This window comes from Podarcis filfolensis, assembly GCF_964270895.1.
Source record: "Podarcis filfolensis genome assembly, chromosome: 4".
Lineage (NCBI taxonomy): Eukaryota > Metazoa > Chordata > Lepidosauria > Squamata > Lacertidae > Podarcis > Podarcis filfolensis.
In genome coordinates this window covers 10,357,500-10,380,524 of record NC_139607.1, presented here as the reverse complement: position 1 = coordinate 10,380,524, position 23,025 = coordinate 10,357,500, and the positions used below count along the sequence as shown (strand labels likewise).

Sequence of the window (23,025 nt, the reverse complement as noted above, 5' to 3'; positions counted from 1 at the left end):
TCGTAAATGCTACTTGAGTGCTTGTGAGCTCTTCTGGGTATTTGCCACAAAAGTTAGATAAAAGGACATGTAGTTGCATCAGGCCATATGATTAACCAGCCATTTTGCTTTCTGTGTTGCTTTAAACTCATGCTACAGACTGCAAGATTGCTTTTTGGCGAAATTGAGGTAGATATTTTTGTTTTATCCTGTTAACATTTTGAAGTTTCTGTTGATTTTTCAGAAATGAAATGTTTCATTTTTAGCTTTAAAAGAAGTCAGCCGTTTCTGAAAACAATACATATATATTTTACAGAGAATTGGAATGCTTCCTTTGTAGCTATTACTTTGTAAAATAAAAACCAGCTTTTTGCAGTATTTTTTTTTTAAAAAAGATTGCAAATCATTGTGAGCATGGCATAATTTGGTTCCTTAATATGCCTTTTAATCGTTACATTTCCAGCCATTCTTTACCTTCATAGTAAAAATTATTTTCACGGTCTGATCCTGAGACACATGATGCTTTCAAGTTACTTTTTGCAACAGTGGTACATCAGCTGCCTTTCTGGAGTGGTGTCCCATATCACGATGTTGCATTGTTGTAGATACATTAGGAAGTTGCTCTTTAAATACATTTTTTCTTAATTCATCCATAATCTTCATCTGCTTTAAATTTCTTGTGCCTTTTTAAAAAGCTTTAGTTAAATAGGCCAAATGTTTACCTCCCATGCAGCTGTATTATGCTAGATCTTTAATCTGTTATCATCTGCTGCTTAAGTAGCCTGGCTTGCATTTACTCTTCATAGATTCACAATGATGATGGTGTATGGCTACGGCTGAACGATGAGACAATAAGGAAATATGTTCCAAATATGAATGGTTACACGGAAGCCTGGTGCCTTTCCTTTAACCAGCATCTTGGCAAGAGCCTTTTGGTCCCTGTTGATGTAAGTAAAATACAATTTTGAAGAATATTATAGTGCACTCATTCATTCAATCAATCATTTTTTTAAGGTTGTCATCATTCATCCATCTCATCTATAAGGGTAATCATTCCCATTAACCAATTTTAGGTCCTGTAACATCAACAATAATGCTGATGTTGAAGCGATTAAGGTTTTTGAAAGTATTTTCTCCCTCCTCCAAAGGAGGCAGTTAGCTAAGTTGGAACCTTAGCTAAGGTGGGCCTGTGCTATCATCTGAACCCTTTATATTTGACTAATATGTAACATAAATGCATATCCTGTACTGCTTGTTCTGTAGTTTAAAAAACAATTTGATCAAAGTGTTATAAAGGCTTGCTGCTGCCAGAAATATTTATTTCTCATTTGGATACCATATTGATACCATTTTTCTACAATGGGAAGTTACCCCTCAAGAGATACGTCTAGGTACTTTAAGATGATTAGGGTTTTTTAAATAATAGTTGGATATGATATAGTAATTTATTCTTAGTTGTATGGGTTTAATGTGTCATATCACTTAACTGTGGTATATTGGCATTCGCTAACCCTGATTTCAAATCTGGCTTAGGGCTGTCAAGGAAGGGTGGCAAATTGCGCTTGAAAGGGGAAAATTGTGTGAAGATGTGCTTGGGTTATATCTACACTAGCCCATAGTTAATTAATTAATTAATTAATATTTATTAGCATCATTTCTTCCATGTGTGAAAAAGATTTGGTTAAACTGAAACTGATAAAATATGTCTTGATTCGGCCACATTATTGAGGACCTCCTGTGAGAGAACGCTGAAATATTGAATAAGAGTATTTACCATATTGTCATGACTGACTGTAACATATTATAGATATCACTGATTTAAGATAATGCACCTGTAAGGAGTTAAGAATAGGGAAAGGCAGTTTTTCCTGCTGGTAGAATTTGTTCAGTACGTCTTCATTGTTACTTTAGGAAAGGGTGTGGAAATGTCATGGCACAGGTTGAAATATGTGAATGGACAAAGCTGACAGCACAAGAAATAAAAGACATAGGAAAGCCTGTCATCTTCATTGAAAGAAGGCTTTGCATGAAGAAGAACATATATGCAAAGCTACAGAGAGTGGTAGCATGGAAACAACAGATTGAATCAAATGCAAGTGTGACTGGAGTTCTACTTACACAACATCCTCTATTCACGTGCCCCCAAAATCTGCTCCAGAGGATCCCCCAACCTTCTGAACCTGATTTTGATGGTGCAGGGGTGGGGCTGCAGAGGAGAGGCAGATGAGGCTGTTCTTTTGTGGGAGTCTATTGCACAGGGGAGACAGCACCATTAGATACAACCCTATGTTTCCGTAGGGTGTGTTGCATTAGTAAGCTAGTTAGTGGCTTCTAGTGGGAAAGTTGTATGATGATAGCAACCACTTGCTTCAAGGCAACCTCTTTTAAAGGTAGAATAGTAAACTGCTCCAACTTAAGTAATAAGCTATCTTCTTAAAAGGTCAGGGACATTTGACTGGTTTGAAGGCATCGTAGTGATCTAACCAAGTCACGTTTGTACATATATATTTTTTTAATAATAGTTCCTTCATGTGCATTTGGCAGTTGGGAAATGTTAAGCAGATTGGTGTGTATTTTTGAGATGAATGGCAAACCTCTGCATTTGTGGCAGGGTAAAACTGGGAACCTTCAGATCTGTGTTCTGCTGTCCCGTGTGATGAACCAAGAAGGGTTGCAGGTCTAAATGTTCCCTAGGTTATGATGTGTGCTCCGTTTCCAGCATTGCTCCAGCCACTAACCCTAACCCATTGGTTCCTGCTGACCTGATAGTGGCTATGGTATAAAGTCTTTGATTTTTGATTATTTATGAACCACAGTCATTCCTGGCTATGCCTGCTTAGTTGCTAAATGTAGCCTGTGTGTGCTGCCTTGGCTGTCTGCAAACATGCTGAATGTTCTCTTGGATTTTAGTTGTAGCGGAATGTAGACCTGTGTCTTTTGCTTCACTTTTCTTAGGCTGCTGAGGCCTAGCACCCAACAGTTTTATTATTGGTTTGTGATCACTTATTCAAATATCTTTGTGAAACTTCTGATTTTGGCTATGCTGGTCATCTTCTCTTCATCGCTTTGGGGGAGTAGTGGCTAGGAAGAAAACTCTAGCTTAAGCGCTCCTTTTATACCATACTTTGCAAATCTAAAATGCTAATACCTGGGAATTTCAGTACTACTTCTTTCTTTTCTTTTATCTCTCTTCTTAAAAGAATGACAGTCTAGAGAGCTTGCTTAACAGTTTCCTTGTTTAACTAGCTTCCTTGATAGACTGTATTCCATGACTTACTTGAAAATCTCAGCTAAACTTTATTCCTGATGAAGTTTTTTTAAAAAATAAAAAATTGTACAAATACTTGACATTGGGTCTATTAAGATTTCAGTTACTAGGGAGAAGTACTGTATCAGCCTGGTAAGAGTTTTGGGTGTGCGTGTGGTAACTCCCACAATCCTCCCTGCAACTTGCACCCATAACACTCCAATATATGCTGGTCAGGGACATAATATGTGCCATTAAACGTGATACAGATTTTTATCCTTGAAAAGGTGGGAAGGGGCAAGAGAGCATCTAAGACTTTTATTGATTTGAGATTTTTCGTTAGCAGTCCCAATCGTCGGGCAGAAAATATTGAATTTCAAGTAAGCCATTTACCCATGTTATGTTACAAAAACAGGGCAGATATGAAATGTTGAAAAACAAGACTTCAAATGCAGTACTTAAACTATTATTTACTTAAGACTTGTACAAGTCTGTATCATTCCTAGGTATCTTGATTTCTGTACAAAAAAACCCTTTAGTGGCACATAGAAATGGAAGATATTTAGATCTCTTCAGAGGAAAGCTTTTCTAAAAACAAGGTTGCACTATGCAAATTCTGAGATAAATCAATGTGCTGTAATTTATTGATGCTGTGTTGAAGGCAAACATTATTGTTGAAAGGTTTATCTTTTAGACTTAACAACATAAAATATTTGTGAGAAACTGAAGGCTAGGAACACTGCTTTGCAGTTTGGGTTTGTATACTGACAGCTTAAAAGTGTCTGGCAAATACTGACAGCTTAAAAAGAATACTGACAGCTGAAAAAGAAATACTGACAGCTTGAAAAGCTTAAAAGAATGTATACTGACAGCTTAAAAGTGTCTGGCAAATACTAACATTGAATGAGTAGAAATGACAGTTTCATACTGGAAGCTTTCTATTGTGATTGATGCATGCACATTCTTTAAAAGTGACGGAGAAGATTATATGTTAGAAGAACATGGAACCCTAACACACAAATAAATGCATTCATTTTGAATACTCATTGCAGTCACCACTTGCTTCTGACCTCCTAATTTCATTTTCATTGCTTTTTGCATAATTCATATATCACAACAATAATAAAAGTGTATGTTTCAGAGAGCACTATTTTGGGGCAATATTTTGATGTTGTTTTATGTGTGGAAAGTCTGCTGTATAACCTCTTGTTCCATTTTTTTGATTAAATCTCATCTAAAATTTGCACAACTTACTCCAGCAAATGTTGTATTTTTAGATGTGTACAAAATTGATATATTTCATTGACCCATTTGAACAAAAAGGTCATCAGCCACCTTATTTGTGTAAGTACTGGATTTATTTACAAGATCAAAACAGCCCCACTTGTGAGTGGAAAATGCTTCTGGTGGGTAGGGGAGAGGGATTTCCCATTTTTTATTTTTCAGTTTCAACTAACTCTTTGTACCTTTTCAGTCCTGCTCTGAAGGGTCCCCTGAACTTCAAGAGCATTTTTTTTTTGGGGGGGTGTAACACCTCAGTGCCTGCATGGAATATTATGCATGGCTACAAGGATCTCATCCAAAATGGATGTGCTGAACAATTTTTTTTTTCAAAAAAATGTCTTCAAACTAATCTGGCCCCTTTTCCTTAAAAGAACATGTATTTAGAGAGAAATGATGTATGACCCGAACATGACCCCCGTTGTAACTAAATGAAGATTGAGTTAAACTGCCAAATTCCTTATTTTATGTGTTACTCATTTTGTGTGGGTTTTTTAAATGTATTTTTTAAAGCTGGTTAAAGTGTTTGGTACCTTTTCCCATCTGCTTAATGTCAGTCTTCAAAAATAAATGAGGAAATGGCTGATTTAAATAACAGCCTTTCTTCCAAATATATTAGACTAGTACAAAAACCCACCGCAAGGTACCAAAATCAACATATTTTAATGTGTGCATCCCTTATCCGTATTAATGTGGTAAATACATTAATTTTATTTCTTTTTTAATTATTATTTTTTTAGAGTACTCTGTGTTTCACATGTTGGTGTATTTTGTTACTATGGTTTTGGACACTTTGCATTTGGGTACTTTCCAAAGTTTTCTGAGTACTGATAGCTACGTTTTAAACCTTTCCAGTTGCAAATAGGTGGCTGAGTGTCCACACTCAATCTTTTCCCTCGCTCCGCCTCCCCATGTCCCCCCCAGAAAAAGAAAACAAATCTTCACAAAGTGGCAGACTGTCTTTCATAAAACAAATCTGGCTTTTGATAGGACTTGTATTCTCATTCAGACAGGAGAATGGGAATTGCCTTGCACAAAACGTGTTAAGCTCTATATAAAAGAATCTTTCTATTCAGTGAATGGCATGACACACTACATCATTTAGAACTGTCAATATAAGCTGTCTCCAACAGATTGTTTCCCCCGTGGTGAACAGTGGGCTCAGCTGGCTTCATTTTAAGAGTACCTTTTTATGAAAAGAAATGATTGTTGTTTGCAAGGATGCAGGGGAAAAAATAAAATTAAGCAAATGTTCTATTTGTCTCTTCATTTCTTCTTCTGCTGTCTTAATGCTCCAGTTCTCTGTTGATATGTGTCTATCTTAAACTTTACATAGAATATCTTTAATGCTAGCCAAGGAGTCAGGGATTTGGACTTGTTTTCATGGACTTCCAAACCTTTCCCCCCTCAGGTGAGTTTTCTTAACTGTCAGGATCTCAGTCTCTTGTGTACAAGTATTTTGGGCATTGTGGAGTATGAGCCATCTGAACATTCAAATTGGTGGTTTTCAGACTTTCAAGGATACTCACATTGACATCTGCTGAGCAATTGCTTCGCGCTGCTGGAGACTCTGACGTGTTCTAGTGCTCATGCTCAGCATGCGTTGGTACTTACCAGTCCTGTTAGATCCCACCATCGATCTGCAGGAATTGAGGGCACCTACCTAGAACACATGCCACACTTTCCTGTTGCTGCGCACAGCAGCAGAAAGCTGGTAGTGACTGGCGAGCTATTCTTTGGCAACCTTGCCTACCATTACTATTCTCCTGGAAGAATTGGTTAACAAACTTCTGAATAACATCTTTGTTCACCAAAATGCAGAGAATATGCAGCATTAATTCATTTAGGTCTCCATATTTAGCTGGTAATATCAATTTACATTCTGCAGAAGAAGGCTCATATGTGATGCTGTATAGCTTGGTATTGAATGTCTCCAACAGTTGCATAAATACCCTCTATCCCCCCTTCTTTCTTGCACTCTCCTGCATGAATACTTTTACTTGGCCATAGTCTTGTGTGTTAGTCTTGTGTTTGTATCATCTTTCTTAACCATGGTTGAAGAATTGCTCCAAATGTTCATGTTGCAAATGTGTGCCTTTTATTTTTATATATGTGCTCATATCGTTTATTCTTCGTGTTCAGTAGTAATATAGAGAGTTCTGCAAGTTCAGTTCTTGTCTTATATGGAAAATTATAGCTTAACACGTGCTCTGTTAAGTGTTTTAGGATGAGACCTTAGTTATTTCAGGTCTAACAAAGAGGTGGGCTTAGTTGAAAAGTACAAAGGCATTATTAACAGGATTTTTTTTTTTGGTTTTTTGTTCTAAAATTTTCAGGAGTCTAGATCTAACACAGATGACTTTTTCAAAGACCTAAACTCACACTGCCCTCAGGAAGCGGTAATGCAGGAACCAGATATGCCGTTCATTCGTGGTGGGCCTGGAGTATATAAGGTAGTGAAGACTGGCCCCTCAGGTCACAACGTCAGAAGCTGTCCCAACCTTAGAGGTATCCCCATTGGAATGTTAGTTCTGGGAAACAAAGTCAAGGCAGTGGGCGAGGTATGAATCCTTGTAGCTTCAGTTCTTATCTTCATAGATACTGGTTTATAATAGTAGCAATCGTAAGAAAAGCAGCTATCCTACGCAAGGTTTGCTTTTCCACCCTTGGTTGCTAACTGTTAACTTCCTAAAGGTTGTTTATGGTGTAAACTGATGCAAACCACTTTTGCCTTGGTCATATATTTCATTATCGGGCATTGATTGAACTTGATTTTTCTTGTACACTTGCTTAAAATGTGGGTTTATTAAAGGACTATGTTTAATGCATATTTCAGCGTTTACCAATGAATTATTTTGGGGGATACAACAGAACTCAGTTATCTTATATCTTGGTATTGATTCAACTGTTGCATGCGGTTGATCGTGCTTTGGTGCTCTCCTATTTCAATGGGCTTGAGGATGTAGTGTGTCATGCTATGATTTTTCTCAGACAGCACACAGGACATGATAGCAACTTTGTGAATATTAAATACCTGGTGTCAGTGTCAAGCTTTCTCTGCTTCATGTGTCAAATAAATAAATAAAAATTCGACTCTTGCATTCTATCGGGTATCAAATGCTATGTGTATCTGGACACTTGTTTGGTGCTCTGTTTATTCTTTTCTTCTGAATATAATCCAGTCTTAACACACTGAAGATACTAATCATCTTAAACTTCTGTGAATACAAATGCTTTTTATTCTTCCTTATTCTTCTGCACTTAACTTGAAGAATGTCTGTTGCCTTTCCATGACAGAAAAGAGCCTCTTTTTCACATATGGAAACATTTTGCTGCATCTCATTGGTGGATAATTTGAAAAGTAAATTAAATGTGCCTCTCTCTCTATGTGTGTGTGTGTGTATGTACCAGGTGACTAATTCTGAAGGGACATGGGTGCAGATGGATAAGAACAGCATGGTAGAGTTCTGTGAAAGTGATGAAGGTGATGCGTGGTCCTTAGCTAGAGACAGAGGTGGAAACCAATATCTCCGGCATGAAGATGGCAAGTCTCCTTAATTTTTACAAAAAGATAGAAACTAAGCACACAAACAATAAAAAGCAGAGATGTAAATAATCTAAAAATTTAGTATAAAAACCCCCAGAAAGAACAGAGGAGTGCACTGGTACCCAAAGTTCTTCATTTAACAGAGGTATGTGGCCATATTCTTGTGCTAGTTTGAGCTGATCAGGTGAATCTTCCCAAGTTAAAGAGTCAGAACAGTGTTTAAAATATTTGAAAAGAAATCCTAAACATTGTGAACAATTTAGAAGGCAAAATGTTTTATTAAGGTAGTCGAAAGCGATGTACGTTTATCATGGAATGACTTCTAATAATTTCTTGGAGTGAAATCGGGCATAGGACCATGGAAGCCCTTTTCATGCATGAATTGTGAGGAAGGGGGCAGCCACTCATAGACAAGGCCAAACACGATTGCACTCCTGACCCCACACAATGGGGGTGGCTTTGGCATCCAAGCAGTGGGCACAGACGTCTGAGAAGGGGAAACCTGTGTCTGTAGAGTTGGAACCCTGATCACATAGGGTTCCAGCTCCACTATCAGCAGATGCCCATAGGATTCCCTTTCACAGATGTGCACACCCAATGCACAGATATTGGATGAGGGACCCTGCTGCCCCTTTCTGCACATGGATACTTTGGGGGGGGGGGCTATAGTCTAATTAAGGAGACATGTTACTACTACTCTAGTTAGTGATTTATTAATTGAAACCTTCATTCCTGTGTACATATATTTTGGCCTTCATTCCCACTGTAGAGACATAAATTACATTCTAATGCAGTTTTGTGTTTGTTTTGCTTCTTGCAATTACAGAACAAGCTTTTATAGATCAGAATGGTCAGACTCCCCCGCCAAGTCCTTTCTCACTGCAAACTTTCAATAAGGGGACAGCGTGCAGTAATGGACAAGGATTTGATTATGGCCTTGGAAATAACAAAGGTAAATTTTCTACTAATTATTTTCTTTCTATCATTTTGAATATTGAGTGTGCTTTCCATTGTATTTGTAGCTCCAGTATATTTACTTAAAAAAACTGGGAGGCAATTCATCAGTGCAGGAATTCTTCATTTATATGAGACTTTAATTATACTATATGGCTCAGAGTTATAAAACTGGCACTGCTTATTTGTTGTAGGATCAGGATTGAAATGATAATAAACTGAGCCTTTGTTGAACAAGATGGGCTTGAGTTATAATAATTGTATGTTGTAGTGAAAACTGCTAGTTTTGAAGAACTGTTTGGAGATCGTGAACATGCATTAAAAATGCTTGCTTCTATAAAATTAGCATCACACTCTAAGCATTCTGTTCAGAGCACATACTTTTGAGAAACCACAGTATTGATGGACTTTTAGAGTTTGATCGGTGTCATATTCCATGTCACAACTGTAGTGTTCCCTGTAAAAAGTAAAGCTTTTCATTGACAGACCCTCCTTATTCTAGAAAACACTGCACAAAAACCAGAACAGGAAAACCAGTGGTGTCTGATGTACTAGCACTTGAAATCAGATTGAATCCTTGTACTGACATGAAAGTTGTATAGTTAGGTTCTAAATCAAAATTCTATACAGTACTGTAACACTATATATTAAATTGTTTTTGTTTTGCTAGTTTAGCACCTTTAAATTAAGCATTTAAGTGCAATGTGAAAAGTACTCCACTAGTGAAAAGCTGAGTGCTTACCAGTATCTATACACGTATAATTGCCATGGAAATCATTGTGGCAATTGTAGAATGTGCATGTAGAAATGTATTGCAACCCCAAACTTTTCTATGTTAGTAGCTCTTGATATTGATATTTCTTGTCTCATTTTAGTATTCCTACAGCAGATAAATGAGGTCAGACTAGTACATCTAGTGTAAAAGAGAGCAGTATACAACTTTAGGACATGACATAGAATTTTAAAATTAAGAAATGTTTTAAAATAGACATGCCCATAGAAGGGCAAAAGTTTCAACTTGGAATTTTCTTTTCTGAGAATAATGCATGGTCCAGCAAAATGTGAGCGCCTATAAATTTTAATTTGATTCCAGTGGGAAAGATGTGCTTAACATTGATTGGATCGTTCCCTACATTTTAAGTGTAATAGTTACCCTCAAGTGAACATTGTTATCCAGGTGTTGCTTCAAGTTCAGTGTTGCATTCTTGAGGAGAAATCGTGAACCACGGACTTCCTTGAACATAAGTTTCTTTCGTAAATTTCTTATGTTTTCTCTATTTAAAAACACACACAGTTTGTGTTCATTTTTCTTGGTTGTGATATGAATAAATGTCACGTATTCATTAATCCATTTTTCCTGGAAACCCCTTTTTATGTTTTGCTGAACTAACCTATAGCGTGTTTGGATTGCAGTCTGATTATTGTCGCATGCCTTACTGTTTTGATGTCTTCTTCTTGTCTCATTCTCCTTGTGTATTTGCAGTAGTTCAATGCAAAGAGCAGTGCACCCTTTCAGCTGGCATACCCTTAGGTCTCCATGCAAGTAAATTTACCTAAAAATAATTAGAGCAGCATATTAGTTAGAGCGTTTGAGCCTAGTGCCTTGTAGTCATCTCTGCCAATACATCACAAGGAACACTACAGGAAAGTTTTTATGAATTTTTCCCTGGGTGAAGCACCTACAAAGGCATATCATTATAATCATATCACTGGCGTAGCTGACAAAAAGCAACCTGCAGAGACATAACTTCAGGAGCGTTAAAGTGCTTTGTCTCATTTCGTGCTCATGACAGATTTGCTGCTTTCATGTTTTTCCTTAGTTTTGCTGATTTGGCTGCAACCTATTTCTAACCTGTTTTCTGTCAGCCCTGTTGCGGAAAGATCCAAAATCACTGAACTAATTCCTTACTACAGTAAGATGATGAACCTAGGAAGTTGTATTGTTAGATCACACATGAGAATTCAGGCTTTCAGAAACTATTTTGATAGATGCTTTATAGTCTAAAGCATCTATCAAAAGCATAGGGATGCGGGTGGCGCTGTTGGTTAAACCACAGAGCCTAGGACTTGCCGATCAGAAGGTCGGCGGTTCGAATCCCCGCGACGGGGTGAGCTCCTGTTGCTCAGTCCCTGCTCCTGCCCACCTAGCAGTTCGAAAGCACGTCAGAGTACAAGTATATAAATGGGTACCGCTCTGGCGGGAAGGTAAACGGCGTTTCCATGCGCTGCTCTGGTTGGCCAGAAGTGGCTTAGTCATGCTGGCCACATGACCCAGAAGCTGTACGCCGGCTCCCTCGGCCAATAAAGCGAGATGAGCACCGTGACCCCAGAGTCGGTCACGACTGGACCTAATGGTCAGGAGTCCCTTTACCTTTAACTTATGGTCTAAAGTAGCCTTCTCCAACTTGGTGCCCTCCAAGTGTTTGGTCTACAGATGCAGTCATCCTCAACAATTTACCACAATGGTTCCCAATTAGGGGACCCCGGGGGGTCCGTCGGACATGCCCAGGGGGGTCTGCAGCACTATCCCCTGCCAGGGACTCAGTTATCTTGTTAATTGCACAGCTCGCTATAGCTGGGGGGTGGGTGGATGGGAGCACTTTAACAGAGCCCCCAACCAGCCACCAGCTTACACAGGCCAGCAGCAGGCCCCTGAAGGCTCTGTTAACTGCTCGACTGAGGGGAATGGCAACTGCACACCCCTCAATGGAGCAGTTTTATGGCGCCCCCACACCACCACTGGCTTGTGTGAGCCGTTGGCAGGGCAGGGGCTCTGTAAAACTGGTTGGCTGAGGCAAGGGCAGCCATGTGCTCCTCAGCCGAGCAGTTTGAAGAAGCGGAGGGAGGAAGTAGCTGTATCGGTGCCTCACCAGTGCAACTGGTTTCTCTCTCTGCTGGTATGAGGGCAGAGTGGGATGGCACCTTCATTTGGCAGGATATCGCTGGTGAAACCACCGCTGCTCCTGGGTCCCTCTGGGACCAGCACCAGCTGGAGGGAGTCTAGTGCGGTGGTGGTTTCACTCACGGTATACTGCCTAGTGAAGCCGCCATCGCAGTCTGTCCCTCATACTGGTCCTGGACAATGTATCAATACATCACCCAGTCCTATTTGCTGCAAAATGCAGCCTGTGTGGGTTTTTAGTTCGTTCGTTCTTTTTCTGTGGGAACCTATGTGGCTACATTTTGGAGTGGGAAGAAACAGATGTACGGTAGAATCCTAAAAAATTCAAAAGTTGGTTGTTCCTATTGGTTAATCAGCAAGAAGAAAAACCTCACTTCAAATAAGTACTGTATTTAACTAATTAATCTCTTTAAGCCAGGGATGAAACCAGGGATGAAATTTGGGTACAGGAGGACTAAACAGTTAATAATAGTAATTATTATTATTATTATTACCAACATTACAAAATTCCAGCTGTTTTCTACTCAGTCTTCACCAATACTTTATCAAGCCCTGACCAAGCCTTCACCTATGTCTTGAAGGTGCAAGATCCCTCAGTTAGCAGAACCATATGATGCAAAGTTTTGCTAAGATGTACCATATCAGATTACAAGTAAGAAATAGCATTTTTGAATATAAAAAGGATTCTGCATATAGAACAGTTGCAAGTTAGGAACACAGTTGCTTTTTAAAATTCAGTTGTAGTGGAGCAATGGAGACAAGTTTTTCCTACTGTCTGGGGATAGGCAATTGGTGGTTATTTCACAGGTTTTATGGTCTTTTTTTTAAGGATACCTAAAACACTTTGTTTATTAGGGGCCACCCCACATTTTATCAAAAAATTGCTTTGCACAGGTGACTACCATAGAGTACCGTATTTTTCGCACCATAGGACGCACCGGACAATAGGACGCACCTTGTTTTAGAGGGGGGAGAACAAGGGAAAAAAATTATTCCGCTCTCTTCACAGCGCCACTTCAGCAAAGTGGCAGGAGGCGCTGCGCAGAGAGTGGGAGAATTTTCCCCCTCTTGTTTTCCCGCTCTAAAACAAGGTGCCGTTTAAGGTGCGTTCAGGTGGCTACCTTGGAAGCCTGGAGAGCGAGAGGGGTTGGTGCGCACCGACCCCTCTCGCTCTCCAGGCTTCAGGTTCCTTTCGACCTGCTCTTTGGGGCTGGCGGGGGGAAGCCCACCACCAGCCCCAAAGAGCAGGTCAGGGAGCAGCGGAAAGGCGCAGCGGAGAGGCTGCTGCCATAGTCACGCGTCACCTCTCCAGCTGGGAGAGGGTTGCGGGGCTATGGCTTCTTTAGCCCCGCACGCACTCTCCCGGGTGGAGAGGTGACGCGTGCCTATGGAGGCTCCTGCCATAGGCGCGCGTCACCTCTCCACCCGGGAGAAGGTCGTGGGGGGCTGCTTTAGCCCCGCGCGCGCTCTCCCGGGTGGAGAGGTGACGCGCGCCTATGGAGGCTCCTGCCATAGGCGCGCGTCACCTCTCCAGCCGGGAGAGGGTCGCAGGGCTATGGCGTCTTCGCTCCATAGGACGCACACACATTTCCCCTTCATTTTTGAAGGGGAAAAAGTGCGTCTTATAGAGCGAAAAATACGGTAATCAAAATTTTCAAAAGTAGGGGGGTCCATGGTTTGGCTTTTGAAAAATAAGGCGAGGTGGGGTCCACAATAATTAGTTAATTGGGAACCACTGGTTTACCATGCTGGCTAGGGCTAATAGGAATTGTACTCCAAAACATTTGAAGGGCACCACATTGGAAAAGGCTTCTTTACAGCATTATTCAGACACTTTGTTAAAGATTTGTAAGTTTCTATAAGCTTAAATCCTCACTGAAGCTGAAGAGAGGAAAAGAGGCATTTTTCTATAGGTGGTTAAAGGGCATTTTTTCACTTCCAGATAGCAGCACAAGATTGGCTAAGCGTCTGTGGTGTGTCCTGTCCTCTGCTTTCTAGTCAGAGCTCCAGTCTGCTTCCTTTGCCTTCATTCTCTCCTCCCCTTTCCCCTTAATCTTGATCAAGCACCTGGGAAATATGGTACATTATTATTGGAAGGAAAACAAGGCAAGAAGTAGTAAGTTGTTCTTCCACAGGTAGGGAAGAAGTCAGCAGCCTTGAGGGGCTTCATGCCGGAAGACTGCTCTGCTTCCCATCCCTCCGTATTGGACAGGAGTAGTAATGCATATGGTAGGGAAAAGCAGATAGATGAGGGTGTTTTAGAGCACCCATCAGCTCACTGCCCAAGGCATGGATGGGAAAGCTGTGGTTTTAATTTTCCTAGGCTTCCTCCTTCTGTCTTCCTCTTCACTTTTACTTCCTGCCTTCGCCCTTTGCAGAGATGTTCTCTTAACCTGCTTCATTCTGCAATGTGCTTAGGTTTCCTGCCTGCCTGCCTGCCTTCTCTTAGTATTTCTTGTTTCCATTCATCCTTCTGTTTTCCTCCCAGTTAAAGAAAAGGCAAATATTTCCATTGTTTATTCCCCATGTCCTTACCTTGGCCATTCTCCTTGCTGTTGCAATGGGCCTGACAGACAGGAACAAAGGCAACCAACCAGCTCTGTCAACCAGAGCACCGCAAATCTGCAAAATGGGTACAAAGGGAAATATAAGTCAGGTGTTTCCTACATCACTCAGAAAGCTTCATCTGTGAAGCATGTGAACCCTGTGATACAGCCTGCCACCCCAGAGGCCATTCAATCTTTCCCCACAACTCCCAGTCTTGGCTGGCTAGAAGATTTAGACCATGAGGAAAAAACCAGCTTAGCATCCCAATGGGGGGGGGGGGGGGGAGAACGGGGATGGCAGGCATAATATTTAGCAAAATCTTAAAGAAGAAAGCAGAATCATTCTGTCAAAACGATTGTATTAAACACACAGCCCATTTGCTTCATTTTATCCCACCTCCATGAGGAAAAAGGCTGGGGCTCGCACAGTAGCATGTTGGATCAAAGCATGTAGTACGTTGACCTAAAAGTCACAGCACTTAATAATAATAATAATAATAATAATAATAATAATAATAAATTTATTTATATCCCGCCCTCCCCAGCCGAAGCTGGGTTCAGAGCGGCTAACAACAGTAAAACAATACAGCATTCTAAAATCAATTCATTTTAAAATCAGTTCAAATCAAATTGATGGCAACCATTGGGTTAGAGTTCTATGAGGATTACAGAAGGAGAGATGGCGTCAGTCTGTGCCTTGGTCAAAGGCCTGGTGGAACAGCCCCGTCTTGCAGGCCCTGCGGAAAGATGCCAAGTTCCGCAGGGCCCTAGTCTCTTGTGACAGAGCATTCCACCAGATTGGGGCCACGGCTGAAGAAGCCCTGGCTCTTGTCAAGGCCAGCCTAACCTCTCTGTGGCCCGGGACCTCCAAGGTGTTTTTGATTGAAGACCGTAAGGTCCTCCGTGGGACATACCAGGAGAGGCGGTCCCGTAGGTACGAGGATCCTAGGCTGTATAGTTAAAACCTAGGGTCCTAGGCCGTATACTTAAAACCAGCACCTTAAACCTGATCCTGTACTCCACGGGAGCCAGTGCAGCTGGTATAGCATTGGGTGAATGTGATCCCGCGACAAGGACCCCATAACCCGCTGGAACTTAGGTTCGCCGCAACACACACATTCCGTAAGAGCCATGGCTATGTTCGCCAAGCTCTCTTCCAACAAAAGCACCACAGAAATTTGCACAGAGAGCCATTTGCAGAGCACTCAGTTTATTTATTAGATATTGCAAGCTGGACCTCCATGCCTCGGCATAGGCAGCTTTTGGCAGGCGAGTTGCAAAATGTGTTACCACTGCCATGAATGGACCCTACTCTAGGCAGATACAGCTCTGGTGTGTCCTGTAAGTTTCTGGACCATGCTGTGCTTGAGAATGGACCATTGGGCGCTCCCTGCAAGTGGGCTTTCTTTAGCAGACAAGCAAGCATGTTACAACCACACCCCGTAGGCAATCCACTCACCATAAGCTTTGCTAGTCATCTGAATCACATTTTCACAACCAACTTCTCCATCATCCTCCAAAAGGTTCCCTCTTCCTCTGCAGGTAGGCAGGTGGAGAGATAATGTCTCAGATTCATAGAAAGCAAGTCCGAAAGAGCTTAGTAATGAATGAAAACTAAAGGGGAAGGAGGAAGCCTATGCAAATCAAAGACACAAGTTTCCTGCCTTGGGAAAATAGGGCATGCTTTATTCTGTTAGTGGCTGGCTCACTTTGCTGCCAGGAAAGGCCATGTACAATAAGTGCCCAAAGTTCCACTGTTATTCTATTGTTCTTCCAGGTTGCTGTGGTTACCCACTTGGTTGTATTGTACTAAGGACCAAGGGGAGCTGTCTTTGCCAAGCTCAGCTGGCAAAGGGTAGGAGATGCCCTGCTAGCAATGAAGTCAGAACTGACCCTGTCTTCTGTCAAGAGGGATGTTATTTATTTGCAGCATTTGTGTCTCGCCTCTCCTTTAAAAAAAGCAGCTTGACACTTAGCACTTGACAGCAATTAACAATAGGTTAATCATAAAATTACTACAAACACAAAATAAAAAAGACAGGTGGTCATTAAAACAGCTAAATATTGCCCAGCATGTAAACAATTAAGTGCAAATCAAAAATAAACACAGGAGTAGAACCATTTATATTCCCAAGCCCCTTCCAGACAAGAAAGTTTAAGTCACCCAGTGAAAGAGATTCATTTCTGGGAAAGCAAAGACTGCCCTTTGGCTACTTCCAAGAACTGAAATGAATAGTAAATTTAAAAAGTCTTTTTCAAATACAGTAGTACCTTGGGTTACAAACACCTCAGGTTACAAACACGTCAGGTTACAAACACTTTGGGTTACAGACTCCACTAACCCAGAATTAGTACCTTGGGTTAAGAACTTTGCCCCAGGATGAGAACAGAAATTGCACGGCGGTGGCGGCAGGGCACCCCATTAGCTAAAGTGGTACCTCGGGTTAAGAACGGACCTCCATAACAAATTAAGTTCGTAACCAGAGGTACCACTTTATTCAGACTCAATGATTATGCCTAGATCTTTCTACAAAAAAAAATAGTTTTTGTTGACATTAGTAAAACAAAGCAGATTTTTAAAAAATCCCCATTTAGTTAAGGACCAATATATTATGTATTTAAAGACACGGCAATTTACTTTCATGGTGCTGTGCACTTAAACATTGGTGCATGTAATAACAAATAGCATGTTTAAGTACAATTTCATAAGAAATAAGGCATGAACATCATTTGAAAACTAATACTTCTTAAAAAAATCCTAGTTGAACTTACTGTCTAGCTGTGGTGCTTTATTACGAAATATGCATAATGATCACATGCAGTCCTTGCCCTTAAAGCTTGTTTCCTTGAAGGCAGGCTGCCTGTGTGTCAAGAGTTATAGCAAATATGTTTATTTTTTTTTGCTGTTACCTTATTCCCAATTATAAACTCTCTTGTTCCCAGTCCAGCCACATGAGAGTTCATGTCATCATTAATTTTGCTTTAATTTTCAAAACAAGCAAATCAGAACACTGGAGGAAAATGTTTTCTGAATCACTTGCGCCACTATCCATACCCCTTGCAAAAATATTGGGTTGAACACTCCATGGTTCCACCACACATTGCTTGGTAATTTCTGTGTCTTGTTCCAGAGTAATACCTAGCTACAAGATCACAGACAAGTGCAGGCTTTATCAGTACTGAACTTTCAAAGAGACTTCATTCAGCACTTTTTGGAAAATAACAGGTTGTAGTTTTGACTGTTTTGCCTACTACAGGTGACCAACTGAGTGCCATACTGAATTCCATTCAGTCACGGCCTAGTCTCCCAGCTCCTTCCATCTTTGATCAAGCTGCAAAACCTCCCTCTTCCCTAGTCCACAGCCCATTTGTGTTTGGACAATCCCTTTCCTTCCAGCAACCTCAGCCACAGCTTCAGAGTAAGTCTGTCAGCCTTTCCTGCCTCATCAGCCCATTTCTGAAGCTTTACCATTGCTTGCATAACAATCTTAGTTGCTTTCTAGCTATTGATCATCCATCAATGCACCTTCTGATTCTCCCGACCCCTATTTTATTTTGGCTTTCCATGACTTTGAAGCAAACATCAGCCTTCCCATAGTAATTAGAGACTACTGCACTGACCTTTTGCATATTTTCTGTAGTGTTGCAAAATATATTTATACATTTTTTTTAACCCAATCCTTTGGGATTTTAATTAAATTACAGGGTTTCAAATACTCTTGCAGTAACACTTTAAAATATCTCTTGGGACTCCTTGAGCACACAAGCATTATGCAGTTAAATCCATTCATTTCTATATCAGGGCCTTGTCCTAAACTTTAGTATTAATGCTAAAGCTTATGATGATCACTGAAGGTCCCACCCTTCATAAATGACGTGCTGAGAAGTTTAACAACAATTCTGGAAGATAAGACCTTTATTTTTTTCCATTAAGTTGAAGATGGTTGTAGTATCACATAGTAGTAGTAGTAATAATAATATAGTTTTGGTGTCACAGCTCATTTAGCTAACATCAAGTTGTTTCAGTAGACATATCTTAGAATTGTAGAGTTGGAAGGGACCCCAAGGGTCATCTAGTCCAGCCCCCTGCAATGCAGGAATCTCAGCTAAAACATCCATGACAGATGGCCATACAACTTCTGCTTAAAAACTTCCAAGGAAGAAGAGTCCGCAACCTCCCGAGACTGTTCTACTGCCAAACAGATCTTATTGTCAGAAAGTTCTTCCTGATGTTTAGTTGGGATCTCTTGTAACGTGAAGCCATTGGTTCGAATCAAATCTTGTGGGTTCATATAATGTCCCAGCTGCTGTTTCCAGTTAATTTTTCTTTGCAGCTAGAGAAGAACAATAATCTGCTGCTTTAGGTTAGGCTTTAGTTTATGCCTGTTTTCAAAGAACTATTTATCTACTATTGAGAAGTGGTTCTGCCAGTTGATACCTTCTTCCCATCAGTTGGGAGCACCAGAAGAAACTGACTTGTGAATCACAGTAAGAAACACCTTAGTACCGAAGGCCTCTCTTCAGCTTGCCCTTTGATCTAGACCTTGGGAATTATAGATTAGTTTTAAAATGCCAGCATAGATTTGTGAGCATTCTTCCTCTCTTCATGCACCTGCATCTATAGTTGATCTTGAGATATCTGGAGGTATCACAGATGCCAAGCTTACAGAGGCCAAGAATCTGTATAAATTGGTACCATTGAGTTATCTGCTTTGGGAGAGTAATCCAGAAGCAGCCTCCTTTTCCGTTGTTCTCTGGTTATAAAGACCTTTAAATGTATCAACACACAGGTAGCAGTGGGCCTAGACCCTTTACAGAATGGTCCTGTATTCATTCATTCACTCACTCACTCACTCACTCACTCACTCACTATTTAAGAACCTTGGAGAGCTCATCCAGCACAACAGCATGGAGAAGAACTTCAGGACTCTGAATCATTTTCCGAAAGTGACTATGAGAGGGAGAGAAGCCACAAGGAGTGTTGATTCCTCCTTGACTTCATCCAAATGCATGAGGTGGTGGTGGTGTTTAGGTATCTAGCGCTCAGGTTCTTCTGATTTTTCTGTAGAAGGGGAAGGAAGCCTCAACTAGGATGTATTACTTCATATGATGTAGAGACAATGGCTAGCACCTTCTGGAGTCCATCTTATGACTACCAAGGCCTATGCTTGGTAGTTATATTTGGAGGTAAGATGAGTAGCAAGGCAAGGAATCTGCTTTATCACAGTACCTCACCTGCTTCATTCCACACTACTGTTTTCATATGGGAGATTCTAGCATCCATTGTGGCCATCACCCAAGTGAGGCAATTTCCTCTCATAAATACGTGCTTCTCTATTGCATTGGCATACCAAGATCTATATGAGGCAAGACTATCAGTATTTCACTTGCCATTGGGATTTATTCATGGTGCTAATACCCTCTACTAAGGTTCTCTTGGTCTTAAATATTACTGTTGCCTTGCTACTCCCATTCTTTACATAGTTGTTTTCATCTCTTTCATCTTTCTCACATAGCAGAGTTCTATGGCTCTTTTTGAGGATAAGCTTAAAAATTTGTAGAATATGGACGGCTTCAAAAGAAGATTATGCAGATTCCTGGAAGACAAAGCTGCTAGCCACTATGTCCATGTTCTGCCTCCACTGTTGGAGACTGTATGCTCATTTGCAAGGAATCACAAGTGGGGAGAGTGCTGTTGTGCTTAGGTCCAGCTTTCTAGCTTCCCAAAAATATATGGCTGGCCACTGAGAGAGCAGGATGCTGAACTGGATGGACCATTTTCAGAAGAAAATGTCCAGTGCCTCCCACTTCAAACCCACTTAAGCAGATAATGCATTGGATACTTTTATCTTGTTGATCCTCAGATTTCTGTCTTATTTAGAAACCTGAAGAAAATGTAAATGGTATTTTGTAATTGGAATAATAGTTCATCTTCTGCTCGATCTTTGGCTTTTTGACTTGAGGATCGTATTTTTTGCACGAAACAAGACACTTCCTTATAGTCTTCATAAAATGTCTACTGTAATAGTGGTGACTTGTCTAATAGCTTTCCAAAGGATCTCAGTCACGTCGAACTCAAGGGGCTCATTTGAGACTGAAGTGCAGAGTACTAGGTTCAGTTCTGGCAAAAAAGTCAAAATTCCCGGGACACCTTGTGCATGAGCTTCCAAAAATGAGAGCCTATTATCAGCACACATCTAACGTAGGATCTTTGCTTTAGTTCCCCTGCTGTGGTCCTGAATAAACGTCTTCCTCTGAAACCTGTAGGGAGGAAATGCAAATTCCCAAGTAGGGGTTCCCCTCCCCCCCTTCAAAGTAAGTAACAACTTCAGAAGAAGAATATTCCTCAGGACAGCAGTAGTGGAGGAAAGAGAGTCTCCCTTCCATGCTTGCTTTGATCCTCTTCATTATCACTCCACCCAGCAGATGTAATTTGATCAGCACCTGAGAAACGAAAGGCAGATTTAACATCTCATCTTAAGCTGAGTTTGGCCCTCAGTTGATGAGGGTAGAGCATTCAATAAAACAACCTGCTTATGTGATAACGTAGAGCACAATACCATTTTTACATTTTGTGACATTAATGTTTCTTGGCCAATTAAAGTGCAGTCCTTTGCATGTTTACTGGGAAGTAAGATAACACTCTGCTCACTCAGGCTTACTCTCTGCTCCTATTTTAGACTTATTTATTCCCTACAACATGTGTACTGTTAACCCCTGCAAATGTGTGTTATATGAGAAATCTTAACAGATTTACAACTGATTTTTAAAAAAATTATCATGACTCTGATCCAGAGAGCTTTATCGCATGCACACATGGGCCAACAGCCAACACATGAGTCCAGGGAGGCTTTAAACTTGTTCACAGCAATCCCCTATGCAGCATGGCAAATTGGTTTTGAAACAGTGTTTGATATGGGGGTTTGATATGGGGATAACAACCATAAAACTAGGATAGCACCATCAACAGACAAAAAATGGGGCGGGGGGGGGGCAGGTGCTAGAAATGTACTTAATCGTAGTAATGAATTTGGAAATTTTCTTCCTCAAGCACAATATAATTACATGAATAGGATAAAGGATAAAAATGCTATATGCGCTTATAAACTCATATTACACAGATAAAAATAGTCATGTTTCCTTTTTGTAAAATGTGCCATGAAAATTAAAGTGTAATGACATCTATATTGATAAAATTATGGTTAACCAAATTAAAAATACGTTCTAAAAAAGAAACAACCCCCAGAAACAGACTTCCATTTTAGTGAAAAAGCCTGGTTTGTAAGATGCAAAATATAACCGTACACTTCTTTTTTGAGCAGAGGCCATCCCAAGAATAACATTATATAAGCAAAAGCCCAAATCTTGAGGCTGGACAATAACATTCTTTATGAAATACCCAAAGTTCCAAAAAGTATCAAAAATAGAATAAACATGTCAAAACTATACTCAAGTACATTTCTAGCACCTGGAATTCTTTTGGTTCCAGTCGTAGGCTTGGGTCCTTATCAGTGGCGTAGCGTGGGGGGTGCAGGGGGGGGGCAGCCGCACCGGGCGCAACATCTGGGGGGGGGGCGCGCGCTCGCACTCGCAGCTCTCTGCCCCTACCTGGCTCACTCACTCTCTCTCACTGCAGTGTTGGCTGTGCGAATCCGATCCGAGCCGCCGGGTCGCCGCCCACTGTGGAGGGGGTGGGTGCCAGGCGTGCGGTGCGGAGAGAGAGCGAGGGACTATCTGGGGGAGGGACAGTGCAGCGGCCGCCCAATGCAGCGCTGAGCGCGGGAGAGAACCACACCAGACCAGACCAGGCAGCAGCAAGAAGAAGCTGGCAGCGGCGGCAGGTTAGGGGTTAGGGGGCGCAAATTACTTGCCTTGCCCCGGGTTAGGGGGCGCAAATTACTTGCCTTGCCCCGGGTGCTGACAACCCACGCTACGCCGCTGGTCCTTATAGCAGACTTTTTAGATCTGCTTCTGTTTATAGTAAAACAGAAGTTTGAAAAGTTCCACATTCCTGAATGCAGTATTTCCCTTTCTGAGCAGACATTTTGCCCCTGCCTTAAGGGGGGTGGGGGTGGCCCTTCTAAGAGCAAAAAAGGGTTCTAGGTAAAGCAGACCCCCTTTAGAAAAGAAGAACCCCATAAGCCTAGAATGAGAATGGTAAGAGTGTTGAAAATAAAGGATTTTTAATAAGGCAAAACGAAAAGATTTCATCATTTATTACTCAAGTGTTTGGTTAACCTGAAAGCTGTTGCTGTAGAAAAAAAATGGGGTTGGCTTTTACTGCCCAGCTCTCCATTAAGGGATTCAGTGTCCCCTAAGTCTATTATTGGTCAAAGAAAATGGGGTGGAGGCAGGATTCAGTGAAAGGAAGGAAGATTTTTATTTCCTATTGCAACAGTGTCCCCTGCCCCTTTGCAAGGAGGTGAGGACCAAGTATAAAGTGTGCAAGAACCAACACCATTTTTTCCCTGTAGCACTATAGATTGGCGTGAATTTATCTATTGCACAAACTATTGGCCTTGTTTGCATGTCACATTAAACCATAGTTTAAAGCAAACTGTGGTTCAAT

At 41.0% G+C, this 23,025-nt stretch overlaps 1 protein-coding gene and 2 long non-coding RNA genes across 35 annotated transcripts in view; 1 reads left to right on the top strand and 2 right to left on the bottom strand.

The window, feature by feature from the left end:
* Positions 1 to 23,025, bottom strand: part of LOC310761305 — a 173,338-nt gene that overhangs the window by 39,600 nt on the left and 110,713 nt on the right. The gene's annotated exons all lie outside the window — the stretch shown is intronic.
* Positions 1 to 23,025, top strand: part of MYCBP2 (MYC binding protein 2) — a 140,683-nt gene that overhangs the window by 80,672 nt on the left and 36,986 nt on the right. For 8 of the 33 annotated variants that reach the window (XM_083610297.1, XM_083610295.1, XM_083610267.1 and 5 more), the window contains 6 exons: positions 786 to 926; positions 5,844 to 5,918; positions 6,844 to 7,068; positions 7,919 to 8,051; positions 8,881 to 9,006; positions 17,714 to 17,875. In XM_083610297.1, coding sequence (XP_083466423.1) covers positions 786 to 926; positions 5,844 to 5,918; positions 6,844 to 7,068; positions 7,919 to 8,051; positions 8,881 to 9,006; positions 17,714 to 17,875 — 862 coding nt within the window. The remainder of the gene's footprint in view (positions 1 to 785; positions 927 to 5,843; positions 5,919 to 6,843; positions 7,069 to 7,918; positions 8,052 to 8,880; positions 9,007 to 17,713; positions 17,876 to 23,025) is intronic. The other 25 variants (XM_083610274.1, XM_083610273.1, XM_083610282.1 and 22 more) reach the window with 5 other exon arrangements.
* Positions 386 to 16,755, bottom strand: LOC310761268. Its single transcript, XR_014547286.1, has 3 exons — positions 15,916 to 16,755; positions 10,446 to 10,561; positions 386 to 918 (listed from the first exon to the last, which is right to left on the bottom strand). It is a non-coding gene; the product is annotated as an uncharacterized lncRNA (long non-coding RNA).